This window comes from Olea europaea, chromosome 15 (assembly GCF_002742605.1).
Source record: "Olea europaea var. sylvestris chromosome 15, O_europaea_v1, whole genome shotgun sequence".
NCBI lineage: Eukaryota > Viridiplantae > Streptophyta > Magnoliopsida > Lamiales > Oleaceae > Olea > Olea europaea.
Window position 1 is genome coordinate 15,011,692 of NC_036251.1, and position 15,642 is coordinate 15,027,333.

Genomic DNA, 15,642 nt, shown 5'->3' on the forward strand with positions numbered 1-15,642 from the left:
ATGAGCCTCCAGAAATAATAATATTATAATAATATAATATTAATTATATTATTAATATATATAATAATATATTATTATTATAATTAGAATAATAATATAATTAAAATTTTTAAAAAAAATTTACAATTTTTCAACTTTTAAAAAAAATTAATTTAATTTTTAAATTTAAAAAAAATTATAAAATTTTAAATTTAATTTAAAATTAGAATTTTTTAATATATATATATATAAATAGAGAAGCATGACTGTAGCGTGTAAAAATGGAGAAAGAGTAAAGTGGCTCTATGACATAATCCTCCACGCCGCGTAAATTGAAGAAAAGCAACAAAGTCACTATATCAAACACGTAAGATAAACGACGTCGTTGCTTTCTCTCAATAAAAAAAGAAGAAGCTACAGTGAGACAAAATGGAAGAATCTACTATTTTTTCTGCAGTAGTAAAACATTATCCTTTTTATATAGTAGTGATATTTAGATTGTAATTACACCTATCATATTTATACTTGTATGTAATGTAAGAAAAACTCAATGAAAAAATCATTCAACCAAAAGGTTGTCAATAACCCATAAAAATGAAATTGAATTAATGTGTTAACATATAGGTTTCATTAAATACACCATAATTCTTTATATTTAGCCTTTTTTGAGCCTCAGAAAAAAATGAATTTTTGAATAGTTTATTGATAGAAAATGTGTGGCTTAAAAATCAGCAAAAGTTTTAAATTTATGCATAATATTATTTTATTAAAAAATGTATGGTTGAAATGATGTTAAAACACTGTTGAAAAATACATTTTTTTCCCCTTGAAAAATGAAGCTCAAACAAGGGCTTAATTAAATGTGTAATTTAATGCCTGTTATCACCTAAGATTAATATTAGATAATATTACTCATGAAATTGAGAGTGCTCTTCGATCTCCCCTGCGATATGGTTGTTGGTGGGAGGAATGTTTAGAAAAAGTGCATATAGATTTTTATTCTTTTTTCGCGAACATTTATGTACATTTAATATTTGAAAAATGATTGATTCTTGATTTCTTGTTGGAATAAAATGCTTCACTTATTCCATAATTGCATGTAAGAGCCTAAATGGAATATTACTTCCGTCCATTTATATAAGCTAATTTTGTTTTTCACACGAATTAAAAAACCTTATTTAATGTTATTTAAAAAGCAGTTTTTGTCAAGAACTTTTCTAATCTACCCTTATTTATATTTATATAATTTCAAAATTAAATAGGAAAATTAGTTATAACTAAATAAATTAAATAAGAGTATAATAGTAAACAAACAAAATAAAACTTTCTCAGTAAAGAAATAGGCCTATATAATTGGGACGAGAAAAAAAAAAAAAATCAGCCTATATAAATGGGGACGGAGAGGGTAGTAATCATATTTGAGAACCCAAACGGGGTTGTAGCATCATAATCGCATCCATTCTCATTAACCAAAGCTATATATCAAAAGACGAATGACATAATTAAAAGAAAGAGAAAGTAAGATCATTCAAAAATACAAATGAAGACAGAGAAAGAGAGAAGAAAAGAAGCTAGCTGTTGGAAGACTTCTTGTGTTCATAAAAATCAAAAAGATAATTAAGCGGTTATTATATATAATATTATTTATGTCCAATTTAGTTAAATAAGAAAAATATTAAAAGAATGCAGTGCAACAAAAAAAATTCATATCTTCATCTACTATTTTAGTAATGCTATGTAGAATTACCAGCGCCTAACGATTGCCACATTATTCATTGAAGTTAAAGGATTAGTCATTTGCAAATAAAGAGCTTTATAAGAATATAAGGGTACAAGTCTTATATGGTGATGTACATCTTGGTCTCCACAATTTGTAGACCCTGGAGATAATTAAAAAAGCTCCTAATTCTCCAACCATTCCTAATGTGGCAATGGCCCAAGGCCACCAAGACTGGTTCTGAACACAAGTATTGCTACATAACATTGGGTTTCTCTAATACATTCTTGTTTTGGTCTTTGATGACACCACAACACAAATCAAAGAAGAAAAGCATTCAACAATTAAAAAAGTAAACAGGCAAAAGTTATTATCAAAAATTCAATCACAAGTAAAATCGTTTTATTTCCCAATGCTATCAAATAAATTAGTGAAATTCCGGTTCAAACTAACATAATCAAGAACATCACAAAATATATAATATTTTAAACAAACTTCTCATCACATGCAAAAGAAAATGTAATGTTTTGATTTAAGACATAGAACCTTCAACTTTCATCCCAACTTTGTCAATCATAACTAGCATTCAAGAATTTCAGCAACTCATTTCGATTGTTCTCAGCTAACTTATCCTCCTTTGTTTTCTCGAGCTTCAATTGAATCTACCAAAAAAACCAAAGAGAAAATCTTGTATAACTAGCATTAAAGGGTTTCAGCAATACAGTAGCTGTCAAATAATCAAGCAAATTTGAGAGTTGTCACCTTTTTGCCCGAGACAACACTACGACGTACACCATCATCTTTGTCCCTTCCCAAGAACTGTAAATATAAATCACGTTAGCAAAACCATAACTTTTTTCCCATTATGATTATCTCTTGGACATGCGAGATTTGAAAATTTTCAAGCATAAAAGAAACCTTGGAGAGCTGTACAGGACCACTATTTTCTTCCTGCCGCTTCTATATATGTCTCACATTGCCAGGACAAAACCAAGGCAAGAAACAACATCCAAGCAAAGACAATCAAGTTCCCCCATCATCATGTCACAGACCCCAGCTCCAAATTTTGAAGAGCCATTTCATAAACAGACAGAAAGTACTATTAGAACCTCTTGTGAAGAATAACATGACCTAATCAGGATGACATGAAATCATGAACATAAAACCCCTTTTAAGTTCACCCCGATTATTCTACTTGCTTAATGACAAATCAGTTCAACACAATCTCATCAATTTTCATGCTTCCCCAAAAAAGATAGTGGCTTACCTCTTTATCTTTATGCTTGTGACGTTTGTGCAGATGAGTTTTCTTTTTCTCTTTCTCTTTGGTCTGAAATCCAACCAGGCAGTAGTTAATAAAAACCAAATGCACATTATTCAACAAGTCAAGAAACTATTTCAAAATAACTACCTTTCTGGGTTTGTTCTGTTTGAGCCGCTTGGAATGATGAGATGTTTCATGTTCACTGTCAGTAGAACTGAAACCACAAATAGACACGGTGACAAGGAATTAATTCCGAAATTCATTGTTCAAATCAGGGTACCGCAAAGTCGGGAACTAATTGGTCTCATTCTTCATCTACTCAAATCAGGCAGTACAGAATAAAACACAAATAAACAGATTAAACTTCATAAATCATTTCCCCTAGCATAGAATAAGAATCAAATCATCTTAATGCATGGAAGAAGTCTCCATTCTTGCATTGAAACTATGCTCTAAGCCTCCACAATTCTGTTTTAAGTGCACAATAGGTATGATTCACCACATACACATCACAGGAACAGCTCTATAAAAATACTGATCTTGGAATTTCCAGAATCAATATTCTAGAATCAGTGAGATGATTATTCTAAGTAACACTCCTGTCCAGTTTAACAATAGAACAATTTAAAACGAGCCCATTAACATAAGTAGACTAACACACTGACTACATAGAACAATTTAGTACATCATTTTAAAACGAACCCATCAACTTTTTTTAGTACATCATTTTTCATATTTAACTTCACTACATATTTTAATCTTTTGTTGCATCTTTTGGACTTGTTACTCGATAATGTTAACATACCCATACTCCAGCATTTTAACTTCTCTTTACTGCATTGTGAAGAAACCTTATTGCCATTCATAGAATTTTTCATATTTTGTCACATACATACATCCAAAGACATCTTGACAAATCCGCATTTGCTCTACTGCTAGCCATGATATACTCATATCTTCATAATAACACTAAACATCCCATATAATTAAACAATATTTAAGTCAAATTAATAAATGTTGCTGAGCAATAAATGACTTTGGTTGCTAATGGTTCTGTTAAAATGAAGAAGTGGACACTTTTTGATGGTTTTTAAATGTGTGGATAATTGATTTTCCACTGTCTGGTCTAATAAGTGTAGAAACATTAGAATAATGAGCGAACTTGTTGGCAACAATACTTTATCCCATTAAAAGTCCAATCCCATTTTCAATTTCTCTTACATTAGAATAATGAGCGACCTTGTTGGCAACAATACTTTATCCTATTAAAAGTCCAATCCCATTTTCAATTTCTCTTACATTAGAATAATGAGCGAACTTGTTGGCAACAATACTTTATCCCATTAAAAGTCCAATCCCATTTTTAATTTCTCTTACATTAGAATAATCAGCGAACTTGTTGGCAACAATACTTTATCCCATTTTCAATTTCTCTTCATCCCCCCCCCCCCCCCCCCCCCCCCGGGGACTTGAGTTCAATATCTCTCCATTTCTCATATCCAAAATTTCTAGTCTCCAACTTCCATCATCCACTATCTTGTCTATGTCATTAGAGATAAGGGCATGTCAAGTTGGTATATCCAACCCATATTGAAATGTCGTATGCGAAGTAAGTGTTCAAACTGTCTTGGACATGGACACTGCAAGTCTTCAACAAAAATGGCATCTCTGTGCTTGTAGTCTTAAACAATTAGAATAGCATAGGATTTAAAATCTTTGTAATTGACAAAAAGCAATAAATATCATTAAACCTTAAATGGATATCAAAAATAAAATTCTTATAAGCAAAAGGTTAGCAAATAAACCAAGAAAAATGTGCACGTAAACAAAGTATGATTATGATTGTGGCGCAAAATGTTAAAAGAAAAGATATACGAACAATCATGTAGGTTAGCATGGTCAAAAGACCTTTAACCTCGTTACTAATGAAACAAAAATGAAAAAAAAAAAAAAATGCATGAATTTAACTATATATGACAATAGCACAACACAGACATGAATATAAGCCTGAACTTTCCACCTCACAAACATCATTCTTGTGTCAATTTATGACATTACCCGAAGACCATTGCTGCTACTTGTTATGCATATTGAATTCTCTAAATTCATCTCAAATAATTATTTAGAAGCCATCTAGGCTCATAAATTCACAACCTTTGTTTTTCAAAATGTTCCAATCATGCTCTATCGCCACATCATATGCCTAACTAAATATAACACCAGCAAAAATAAAAATTGTCCATAAATAACCCTAATTCCCAAAACTAAAATGAGATGTAATCCCACAACGTTATATATGATACAATCAAATCCGTCAAACAGGTTGGTGCCATACATAAAACATAAAAAGTAATATTTTAATCAAGATCTAAAACAATAAAAACGAAGAGATCTGATATAAAAGCGCACACAAGTTAAAGGGCAGCCTAGACATGATACCTGTAATCTTCGGAAGACGATGAATGAGAAGAAGAGTGGCTGTCAACGGAGGAATGACGTCTACTACGTCTTTTTGTGTGGGACCGACTCTTTTTTCGCACTTTCAGGGAGTCTCCGTCTCTGTCACGTTTTCTTTCTCGTTTGTGGCGGCGACGGCGGTGTTGGCGGCGATTGGAGGGAGAAGCAGATGCATCGGAGGATGAAGACGATGTTGAGATGGACGACGACGAGGCTACCATTATTTGAGATGAGTTAACTGGAGAGGACCAATTGTTTACAGCAGACTTCCGCAAGCTGCGCTAGTAAACAGCCATATTTTGTTTAGGTAAAGGGGCGACTAATACGACGTCGTGCCTTATGATTCATTAAAATATTAAGAGTGTTCGATACACATTCTTTTAAAAAAAAAAAAAAAAAATTCTTAAATAATTATTTGACTTCATTTTCATCACATATTTTTTAATAAAATAATATCACATTCAAATTTAAAACTCTTTCTTATTTTTTAACCACACATTTCCCATCAATACACTAAGGGAGTGTTTGATAGCATGGAAATGGAAAAAAAGATGGAATTGGAATTGAAAATTCCAACTTTTGGTGTTTGATACCTTATATTTTTCATGAAATTGCATTTCTTGGATTTCTTGGAATTTGGAATTTTCCTTATTTTAGTTGAATTTGAATTCTCACCATATACTGTAGTGATTATTATTTTTTTTTCGTCTTTTTTTTTGTTGGTAATGGAAACCAATTCTAAGAATTATTGTAAAAAAATATTTCCCTTTAATTGACAATTTTCATGTAAAACAAAGCCAAGCGAATATTAAAAAAAACTTTTATTTCAACATTTTCCACGTGAAAAATTATACTAATCAAACACAATAATTTACAATTCTCAGAAAAATAATTCTAGGCAATTCAATTCCCTGAAATTCGTTTTCTAGGCAATTCAATTCCATTTTTGCAATCAAACGTACCCTAATAAAAAATGCATTCTTGTTGAAATAATGAGACTCAAACAAGGGCTAAAAATCGGTTTTCACGAGGTATTTTTCAAATCTAATAATCATGAGGTTAATGCTTGTTTGACAGGGATTTTGATAATTAATTTTTTCATCATTAGAGATAAAGGGGGTTTTACGAATGAGAGAAGAATTCAAAAAGACGTTTGGAATAATGAAATAATGGTCAAAAATTGATTTTAATTGACTTAAAATATGTACCAAACAAGTATTTTATTATAGTTACACTATGTCAATTATGAATTTTTTTCAATGTAAATTTTGTTAGTTGTTAAGTTTAAACTTCGTATAATCTTTGAAGCTTCATTTCATATATTGTATTGAGATTTAGATGACTATTTATATTTTAGTTTGTTTGAAATGTGTTATTTTTATGCCGTTAGATAAATTCTAGTTAGAAACGAAACCGTAAAAAGTGGTTTAGTTTCAAAAGTGAAATGGTTTGGTGTAGTTTGAGAATAGGTAGAAAACAATCCAAACCGAATTTTTGTCAATCCTACTCAAAACTATGTGTATACTGACTTTAATATAAGAGTTTGTCTAGGGCTCAAAGTTCAAAATCGAAATCTTTAATAGAATGCAGACTAATACATGGTTAACATTACTCATTTTTACCATTAAAAATTAATAGTTTTCCACGATATTTAAAGGAAAATCAATACCATATAAAACTATTTTATCGTTTTGTTTTGTCATTATGAAGGCGGGAATGTCCTCAAAAAATGCGAAGACACAGCTTACTACTAATCAAAATTTAATGTTCATAATCTGTCGCTTGGTGGATGTACGGATGATAAACGGGTTGAGTTGTTCATAGGCTTGTGTGCTTCGCTCAGCTTGACTAATGACTAATGAATGACTCGAACTCATTTTGAAACTAGTCATGGACCAAGCCGATCATAATTTATTTTTCTCAATCTCACGGATCATTTTATCGTCTTTGTCAGATATTTTAAATCTAAAGTAATATTTGCCTCACATGTATACGCTCGTATATCACTCGAATTTAGCTCTTTTCCCTCTATTAGTTTCATCAGTCTTGCTTTTTTCCACTCAACGCTTTCATTCAACTGCTTCAAAGAAGTAATTCAATCTCCGCCAAGTTTTAATCTTGAAGAATTCAAACTAAGATATGAGTAAGGTATTGAAACTTAGAAGACTCAAGGAAAGAAAGAAAAAAAGCGAAGGAAAGAAAGTGGTTTTTGAATTTGATACATTGGATGGAAACTAATATAAATCCAAGAAAATGGTTCTTTAATTTGGAATGGATACCCTTTTTTGACTGAAGGAAAATAAAATTGTATATTGTTGATAATTTTCGGAATATTTTTGTTTTAATTCGAATTTTTTGCTCAGAAGTTCAAATATGATACCAGCAAAAGAAATAGAAACTGATTTGGGTGCTAAATTTTTTATAGGTTGATTATTGGCTTGAACAAGTTGATTACATTCTTGGCCTCTCAAAAAATTCTGAAATTGTTGTTCTTTTTTACTTCCTAAAGTCTTCTCTTTCGAATTCTCGCTTTCGACGTCATGACGTAGGTTATGTAAGCCATGAAATTGGAAGAGCTAGTTTGAAAGAGTTGATGCCTAGGAACTATAAAGATCGATAGTTTTAAAAAAATTTGGGAGCCAGGGAATACAGTTAATTTGTTCAAGCCAATAATTTATAATATATTAAAATATCACAACAAGGGAGAATAATTTTCTGGACAATTTTAACCCTCCGAAATTCAATTATTTCAATAATGTCATACTTTTCGGTTTTTGATATGCAATAATACTAGAAAATTATTATCATTTATGAATTTTGTGCTATTAAATCTCAATTAATTAACATTCACATTAATCTAGATTTAATAAAATTTTACTTGATGAATCTTGAATTATATGAATCTAAAATTATTATAGTGAATTTATTCATATTCATATATCTGAAAATTTTAATGAGTTTTTAAATTTATGTATTAACAATTAATTTTTATGTGTCAAATATAACATAAAAAGATTGCTCATTTATAGTATTGCATCATTACAAAAAATTTAAATCATAGAAATTGCGTTTTGAAAGTATAATTTGAGTAAAAAAAAATTTCTCTTAAATTTCTATGCTAAATTTTATTTTCTTTAATTGGTCTACGACTCATCAAATCTTCCAACAAATTGGTATCAAATATTATTTTTGCATCACTTATAAAGTATTTTAGATTGCACGTTCAACTTTAACTAGTCAATTTAAAAAGCCCAATTTGGGTTCATATCTACGATGTGGAATTGGTTCAAAGCCATCTATAGTCTTTGAACTTTGAGGAAATACATTACATATATTGAATCTTGCATACAGAGCTTAATGCATTTGAAGAACTGAGAAGATGCAGAGGTCCAGAGTCAAGATAAAGCAAATAGACTAAATGAAGATTATCAATATCTGATTACATAATTTTTAAATACCATTTGCATTAATTTCCTTTTATTTTTTGGACTTTTAAGAAAAAATGTATGCATAATATGAGGGTTTTAATTTATTTTGTTAATTTCTTTACAACTACAAAAATGAGTCAAGTCATATAGGATTAAACTAGGGATGGCAACGGTTCGATTTCAATTTGGTCAAAATCATCACCGAACAATTAAATTTTTTGCCATACTATAACCGCACAATAATCACGTAAATGGGTTCGGTTCGGTTCAGTTCGTATCTCGGTTCGGCTCGATTCGGTTCGGTTAATAACCACGAAAATAAATTAATTTTTATAGGTCCATCCGTCAAATTGATATAAAACAATTTATGAAAAGACAGTCAATGAAAACAAAAACATAATATTCCAAACGAAAATGCACACATTATCCCAAATTTTAATTGCAAAATACAAATTTAACAAACAATATTATGATTATAACAATACTAAACTTTTCTTTATTTTTGATTCTTGTGCATTGTAGTTACTTAATTCATGCTCAATAATTCAAAAGCTTCAACCTTAACTCATATTCAATCTTCATTCTTCCCCACAACTCTTACTAGCACAGAGCAGTACTCACCTCCCCCCCCCCCCCCCCCCCCCCGGGGACTTGAGTTCAATATCTCTCCATTTCTCATATCCAAAATTTCTAGTCTCCAACTTCCATCATCCACTATCTTGTCTATGTCATTAGAGATAAGGGCATGTCAAGTTGGTATATCCAACCCATATTGAAATGTCGTATGCGAAGTAAGTGTTCAAACTGTCTTGGACATGGACACTGCAAGTCTTCAACAAAAATGGCATCTCTGTGCTTGTAGTCTTAAACAATTAGAATAGCATAGGATTTAAAATCTTTGTAATTGACAAAAAGCAATAAATATCATTAAACCTTAAATGGATATCAAAAATAAAATTCTTATAAGCAAAAGGTTAGCAAATAAACCAAGAAAAATGTGCACGTAAACAAAGTATGATTATGATTGTGGCGCAAAATGTTAAAAGAAAAGATATACGAACAATCATGTAGGTTAGCATGGTCAAAAGACCTTTAACCTCGTTACTAATGAAACAAAAATGAAAAAAAAAAAAAAAATGCATGAATTTAACTATATATGACAATAGCACAACACAGACATGAATATAAGCCTGAACTTTCCACCTCACAAACATCATTCTTGTGTCAATTTATGACATTACCCGAAGACCATTGCTGCTACTTGTTATGCATATTGAATTCTCTAAATTCATCTCAAATAATTATTTAGAAGCCATCTAGGCTCATAAATTCACAACCTTTGTTTTTCAAAATGTTCCAATCATGCTCTATCGCCACATCATATGCCTAACTAAATATAACACCAGCAAAAATAAAAATTGTCCATAAATAACCCTAATTCCCAAAACTAAAATGAGATGTAATCCCACAACGTTATATATGATACAATCAAATCCGTCAAACAGGTTGGTGCCATACATAAAACATAAAAAGTAATATTTTAATCAAGATCTAAAACAATAAAAACGAAGAGATCTGATATAAAAGCGCACACAAGTTAAAGGGCAGCCTAGACATGATACCTGTAATCTTCGGAAGACGATGAATGAGAAGAAGAGTGGCTGTCAACGGAGGAATGACGTCTACTACGTCTTTTTGTGTGGGACCGACTCTTTTTTCGCACTTTCAGGGAGTCTCCGTCTCTGTCACGTTTTCTTTCTCGTTTGTGGCGGCGACGGCGGTGTTGGCGGCGATTGGAGGGAGAAGCAGATGCATCGGAGGATGAAGACGATGTTGAGATGGACGACGACGAGGCTACCATTATTTGAGATGAGTTAACTGGAGAGGACCAATTGTTTACAGCAGACTTCCGCAAGCTGCGCTAGTAAACAGCCATATTTTGTTTAGGTAAAGGGGCGACTAATACGACGTCGTGCCTTATGATTCATTAAAATATTAAGAGTGTTCGATACACATTCTTTTAAAAAAAAAAAAAAAAAATTCTTAAATAATTATTTGACTTCATTTTCATCACATATTTTTTAATAAAATAATATCACATTCAAATTTAAAACTCTTTCTTATTTTTTAACCACACATTTCCCATCAATACACTAAGGGAGTGTTTGATAGCATGGAAATGGAAAAAAAGATGGAATTGGAATTGAAAATTCCAACTTTTGGTGTTTGATACCTTATATTTTTCATGAAATTGCATTTCTTGGATTTCTTGGAATTTGGAATTTTCCTTATTTTAGTTGAATTTGAATTCTCACCATATACTGTAGTGATTATTATTTTTTTTTCGTCTTTTTTTTTGTTGGTAATGGAAACCAATTCTAAGAATTATTGTAAAAAAATATTTCCCTTTAATTGACAATTTTCATGTAAAACAAAGCCAAGCGAATATTAAAAAAAACTTTTATTTCAACATTTTCCACGTGAAAAATTATACTAATCAAACACAATAATTTACAATTCTCAGAAAAATAATTCTAGGCAATTCAATTCCCTGAAATTCGTTTTCTAGGCAATTCAATTCCATTTTTGCAATCAAACGTACCCTAATAAAAAATGCATTCTTGTTGAAATAATGAGACTCAAACAAGGGCTAAAAATCGGTTTTCACGAGGTATTTTTCAAATCTAATAATCATGAGGTTAATGCTTGTTTGACAGGGATTTTGATAATTAATTTTTTCATCATTAGAGATAAAGGGGGTTTTACGAATGAGAGAAGAATTCAAAAAGACGTTTGGAATAATGAAATAATGGTCAAAAATTGATTTTAATTGACTTAAAATATGTACCAAACAAGTATTTTATTATAGTTACACCATGTCAATTATGAATTTTTTTCAATGTAAATTTTGTTAGTTGTTAAGTTTAAACTTCGTATAATCTTTGAAGCTTCATTTCATATATTGTATTGAGATTTAGATGACTATTTATATTTTAGTTTGTTTGAAATGTGTTATTTTTATGCCGTTAGATAAATTCTAGTTAGAAACGAAACCGTAAAAAGTGGTTTAGTTTCAAAAGTGAAATGGTTTGGTGTAGTTTGAGAATAGGTAGAAAACAATCCAAACCGAATTTTTGTCAATCCTACTCAAAACTATGTGTATACTGACTTTAATATAAGAGTTTGTCTAGGGCTCAAAGTTCAAAATCGAAATCTTTAATAGAATGCAGACTAATACATGGTTAACATTACTCATTTTTACCATTAAAAATTAATAGTTTTCCGCGATATTTAAAGGAAAATCAATACCATATAAAACTATTTTATCGTTTTGTTTTGTCATTATGAAGGCGGGAATGTCCTCAAAAAATGCGAAGACACAGCTTACTACTAATCAAAATTTAATTTTCATAATCTGTCGCTTGGTGGATGTACGAATGATAAACGGGTTGAGTTGTTCATAGGCTTGTGTGCTTCACTCAGCTTGACTAATGACTAATGAATGACTCGAGCTCATTTTGAAACTAGCCATGGACCAAGCCGATCATAATTTATTTTTCTCAATCTCATGGATCATTTTATCGTCTCTGTCAGATATTTTAAATCTAAAGTAATATTTGCCTCACATGTATACGCTCGTATATCACTCGAATTTAGCTCTTTTCCCTCTATTAGTCTCACCAGTCTTGCTTTTTTTCACTCAATGCTTTCATTCAGCTGCTTCAAAGAACTAATTCAATCTCCACCAAGTTTTAATCTTGAAGAATTCAAACTAAGATATGAGTAAGGTATTGACACTTAGAAGACTCAAGGAAAGAAAGAAAAAAGCAAAGGAAAGAAAGTGGTTTTTGAATTTGACACTCTGGATGGGAACTAATATTAATCCAAGAAAATGGCTCTTTAATTTGGAATGGATACCCTTTTTTGACTAAGGAAAATAAAATTGTATATTGTTGATAATTTTCGGAATATTTTTGTTTTAATTCGAATTTTTTGCTCGGAAGTTCAAATATGATACCAGCAAAAGAAATAGAAACTGATTTGGGAGCTAAATTTTTTATAGGTTGTTTACATTCTTGGCCTCTCAAAAAATTCTGAAATTGTTGTTCTTTTTTACTTCCTAAAGTCTTCTCTTTCGAATTCTCGCTTTCGACGTCATGACGTAAGTTATGTAAGCCATGACATTGGAAGAGCTAGTTCGAAAGAGTTGATGCCTAGGAACTATAAAGATTGATAGTTTCAAAAAAATTTGGGAGTCAGGGAATACAGTTAATTTGTTCAAGCCAATAATTTATAATATACTAAAATATCACAATAAGGGAGAATCATTTTCTGGACAATTTTAACCCTCCTGAAATTCAATTATTTCAATAATGTCATACTTTTCGGTTTTTGATATGCAATAATACTACAAAATTATTATCATTTATGAATTTTGTGCTATTAAATCTCAATTAATTAACATTCACATTAATCTAGATTTAATAAAATTTTACTTGATGAATCTTGAATTACATGAATCTAAAATTATTATATTGAATTTATTCATATTCATATATCTGAAAATTTTAATGAGTGTTTAAATTTATGTATTAACAATTAATTTTTATGTGTCAAATATAACATAAAAAGATTGCTCATTTATAGTATTTCATCATTACAAAAAATTTAAATCATAGAAATTGCGTTTTGAAAGTATAATTTGAGTAAAAAAAAATTTCTCTTAAATTTCTATACTAAATTTTATTTTCTTTAATTGGTCTACGACTCATCAAATCCTCCAACAAATTGGTATCAAATATTATTTTTACATCACTTATAAAGTATTTTAAATTGCATGTTCAACTTTAACTAGTCAATTTAAAAAGCCCAATTTGGGTTCATATCTACGATGTGGAATTGGTTCAAAGATGCCATCTATAGTCTTTGAACTTTGAGGAAATACATTACATATATTGAATCTTGCATACAGAGCTTAATGCATTTGAAGAACTGAGAAGATGCAGAGGTCCAGAGTCAAGATAAAGCAAATAGACTAAATGAAGATTATCAATATCTGATTACATAATTTTTAAATACCATTTGCATTAATTTCCTTTTATTTTTTGGACTTTTAAGAAAAAATGTATGCATAATATGAGGGTTTTAATTTATTTTGTTAATTTCTTTACAACTACAAAAATGAGTCAAGTCATATAGGATTAAACTAGGGATGGCAACGGTTCGATTTCAATTTGGTCAAAATCATCACCGAACAATTAAATTTTTTGCCATACTATAACCGCACAATAATCACGTAAATGGGTTCGGTTCGGTTCAGTTCGTATCTCGGTTCGGCTCGATTCGGTTCGGTTAATAACCACGAAAATAAATTAATTTTTATAGGTCCATCCGTCAAATTGATATAAAACAATTTATGAAAAGACAGTCAATGAAAACAAAAACATAATATTCCAAACGAAAATGCACACATTATCCCAAATTTTAATTGCAAAATACAAATTTAACAAACAATATTATGATTATAACAATACTAAACTTTTCTTTATTTTTGATTCTTGTGCATTGTAATTACTTAATTCATGCTCAATAATTCAAAAGCTTCAACCTTAACTCATATTCAATCTTCATTCTTCCCCACAACTCTTACTAGCACAGAGCAGTACTCAAAATTAATTCTTATATAGTAAATAAGAAATGTAAGTAGATAATACAACGATACTATATAATCCAGAATGGTTTTAACTAAGATTTAAATAAAATACCTCTTCGTCAATTTCCTTACTAAACATTGTCATTCCTAATAAAAGATTTTTTTTTTTAAGCGGGTAATCGATTCGGTTTCGATTCGACGACATAAATACCATACTTGCACTGCAATGAACCGGTTCATTACAATCAAATACCATATCCGCCCCATTGCACCATCGGTTCGATTTTTTTCGCCCCATTGGTTTGGTTAACCTCGATTTTCGATTTTAATGGTTCAAATTGCCATTCCTAAATTAAATCAACTCTTACTAGCACAGAGCAGTACTCAAAATTAATTCTTATATAGTAAATAAGAAATGTAAGTAGATAATACAACGATACTACATAATCCAGAATGGTTTTAACTAAGATTTAAATAAAATACCTCTTCGTCAATTTCCTTACTAAACATTGTCATTCCTAATAAAAGATTTTTTTTTAAGCGGGTAATCGATTCGACGACATAAATACCATACTTGCACCGCAATGAACCGGTTCATTACAATCAAATACCATATCCGCCCCATTGCACCATCGGTTCGATTTTTTTCGCCCCATTGGTTTGGTTAACCGCGATTTTCGATTTTAATGGTTCAAATTGCCATTCCTAAATTAAACCTTAGCCTTTTAACGCTATTCCCTAACTACAACCATTAAAGACTAATCCTAACTGAGATGTACGTTTAGGTTCCTTCAAAACCACTTTAAAACTTTCGAGTGTCAATGTTCAAAATTAGCCATAACTCAGAGTGCTTATTGCACGGGCCAAATTCGGTCGAGTGCATATCATGGTGTACATGAAAGAGCCCACAACATTAGCATTAGGCACTCTCTCCATATATCTAACATCAGTATCAATTGGACATTGTTCTTTACTCAATATAAAATGATTTGCTAATAGCAAAGACAACGATTTTGATTCATGCCTTGACAATTTTGACACCACCTTTTTAACACAAGCAGAATGTTTCAAAATAATTAATGTTTAGTTCTCTTTCAATAATATCCATTCCAAGTATTTTTCTAGCATGTCCGAGGTTTTCATT

The 15,642-nt window shown here is 30.5% G+C and overlaps 1 protein-coding gene across 2 annotated transcripts; it reads right to left on the bottom strand.

The window, feature by feature from the left end:
- Nucleotides 1-2,076: 2,076 nt before the first annotated feature.
- On the bottom strand, nucleotides 2,077-5,722 carry LOC111410264 (luc7-like protein 3). Of its 2 annotated transcripts, XM_023040536.1 has the most exons (6): nucleotides 5,400-5,720; nucleotides 3,108-3,174; nucleotides 2,964-3,026; nucleotides 2,615-2,656; nucleotides 2,459-2,515; nucleotides 2,077-2,358 (listed from the first exon to the last, which is right to left on the bottom strand). In XM_023040536.1, the coding sequence occupies exons 1-6, from the start codon at nucleotides 5,636-5,638 to the stop codon at nucleotides 2,266-2,268; spliced, it is 561 nt and encodes a 186-aa protein (XP_022896304.1). In that variant the 5' UTR covers nucleotides 5,639-5,720; the 3' UTR covers nucleotides 2,077-2,265. The 2 variants fall into 2 exon arrangements, with proteins under 2 accessions (XP_022896304.1, XP_022896305.1); XM_023040537.1 differs by lacking the exon at nucleotides 2,615-2,656 and having other exon boundaries at nucleotides 5,400-5,722.
- Nucleotides 5,723-15,642: the final 9,920 nt, after the last annotated feature.

Excerpts from the sequence above, each read along its gene's own strand:
- LOC111410264 (XM_023040536.1), bottom strand. The coding sequence starts at position 5,638 with ATGGTAGCCTCGTCGTCGTCCATCTCAACATCGTCTTCATCCTCCGAT. Across the intron at positions 2,657-2,963 it reads ACAAGCATAAAGATAAAGAG|AAGCGGCAGGAAGAAAATAG; the intron begins GTAAGCCACTAT and ends AGACATATATAG. Across the intron at positions 2,516-2,614 it reads GTCCTGTACAGCTCTCCAAG|TTCTTGGGAAGGGACAAAGA; the intron begins GTTTCTTTTATG and ends TTATATTTACAG.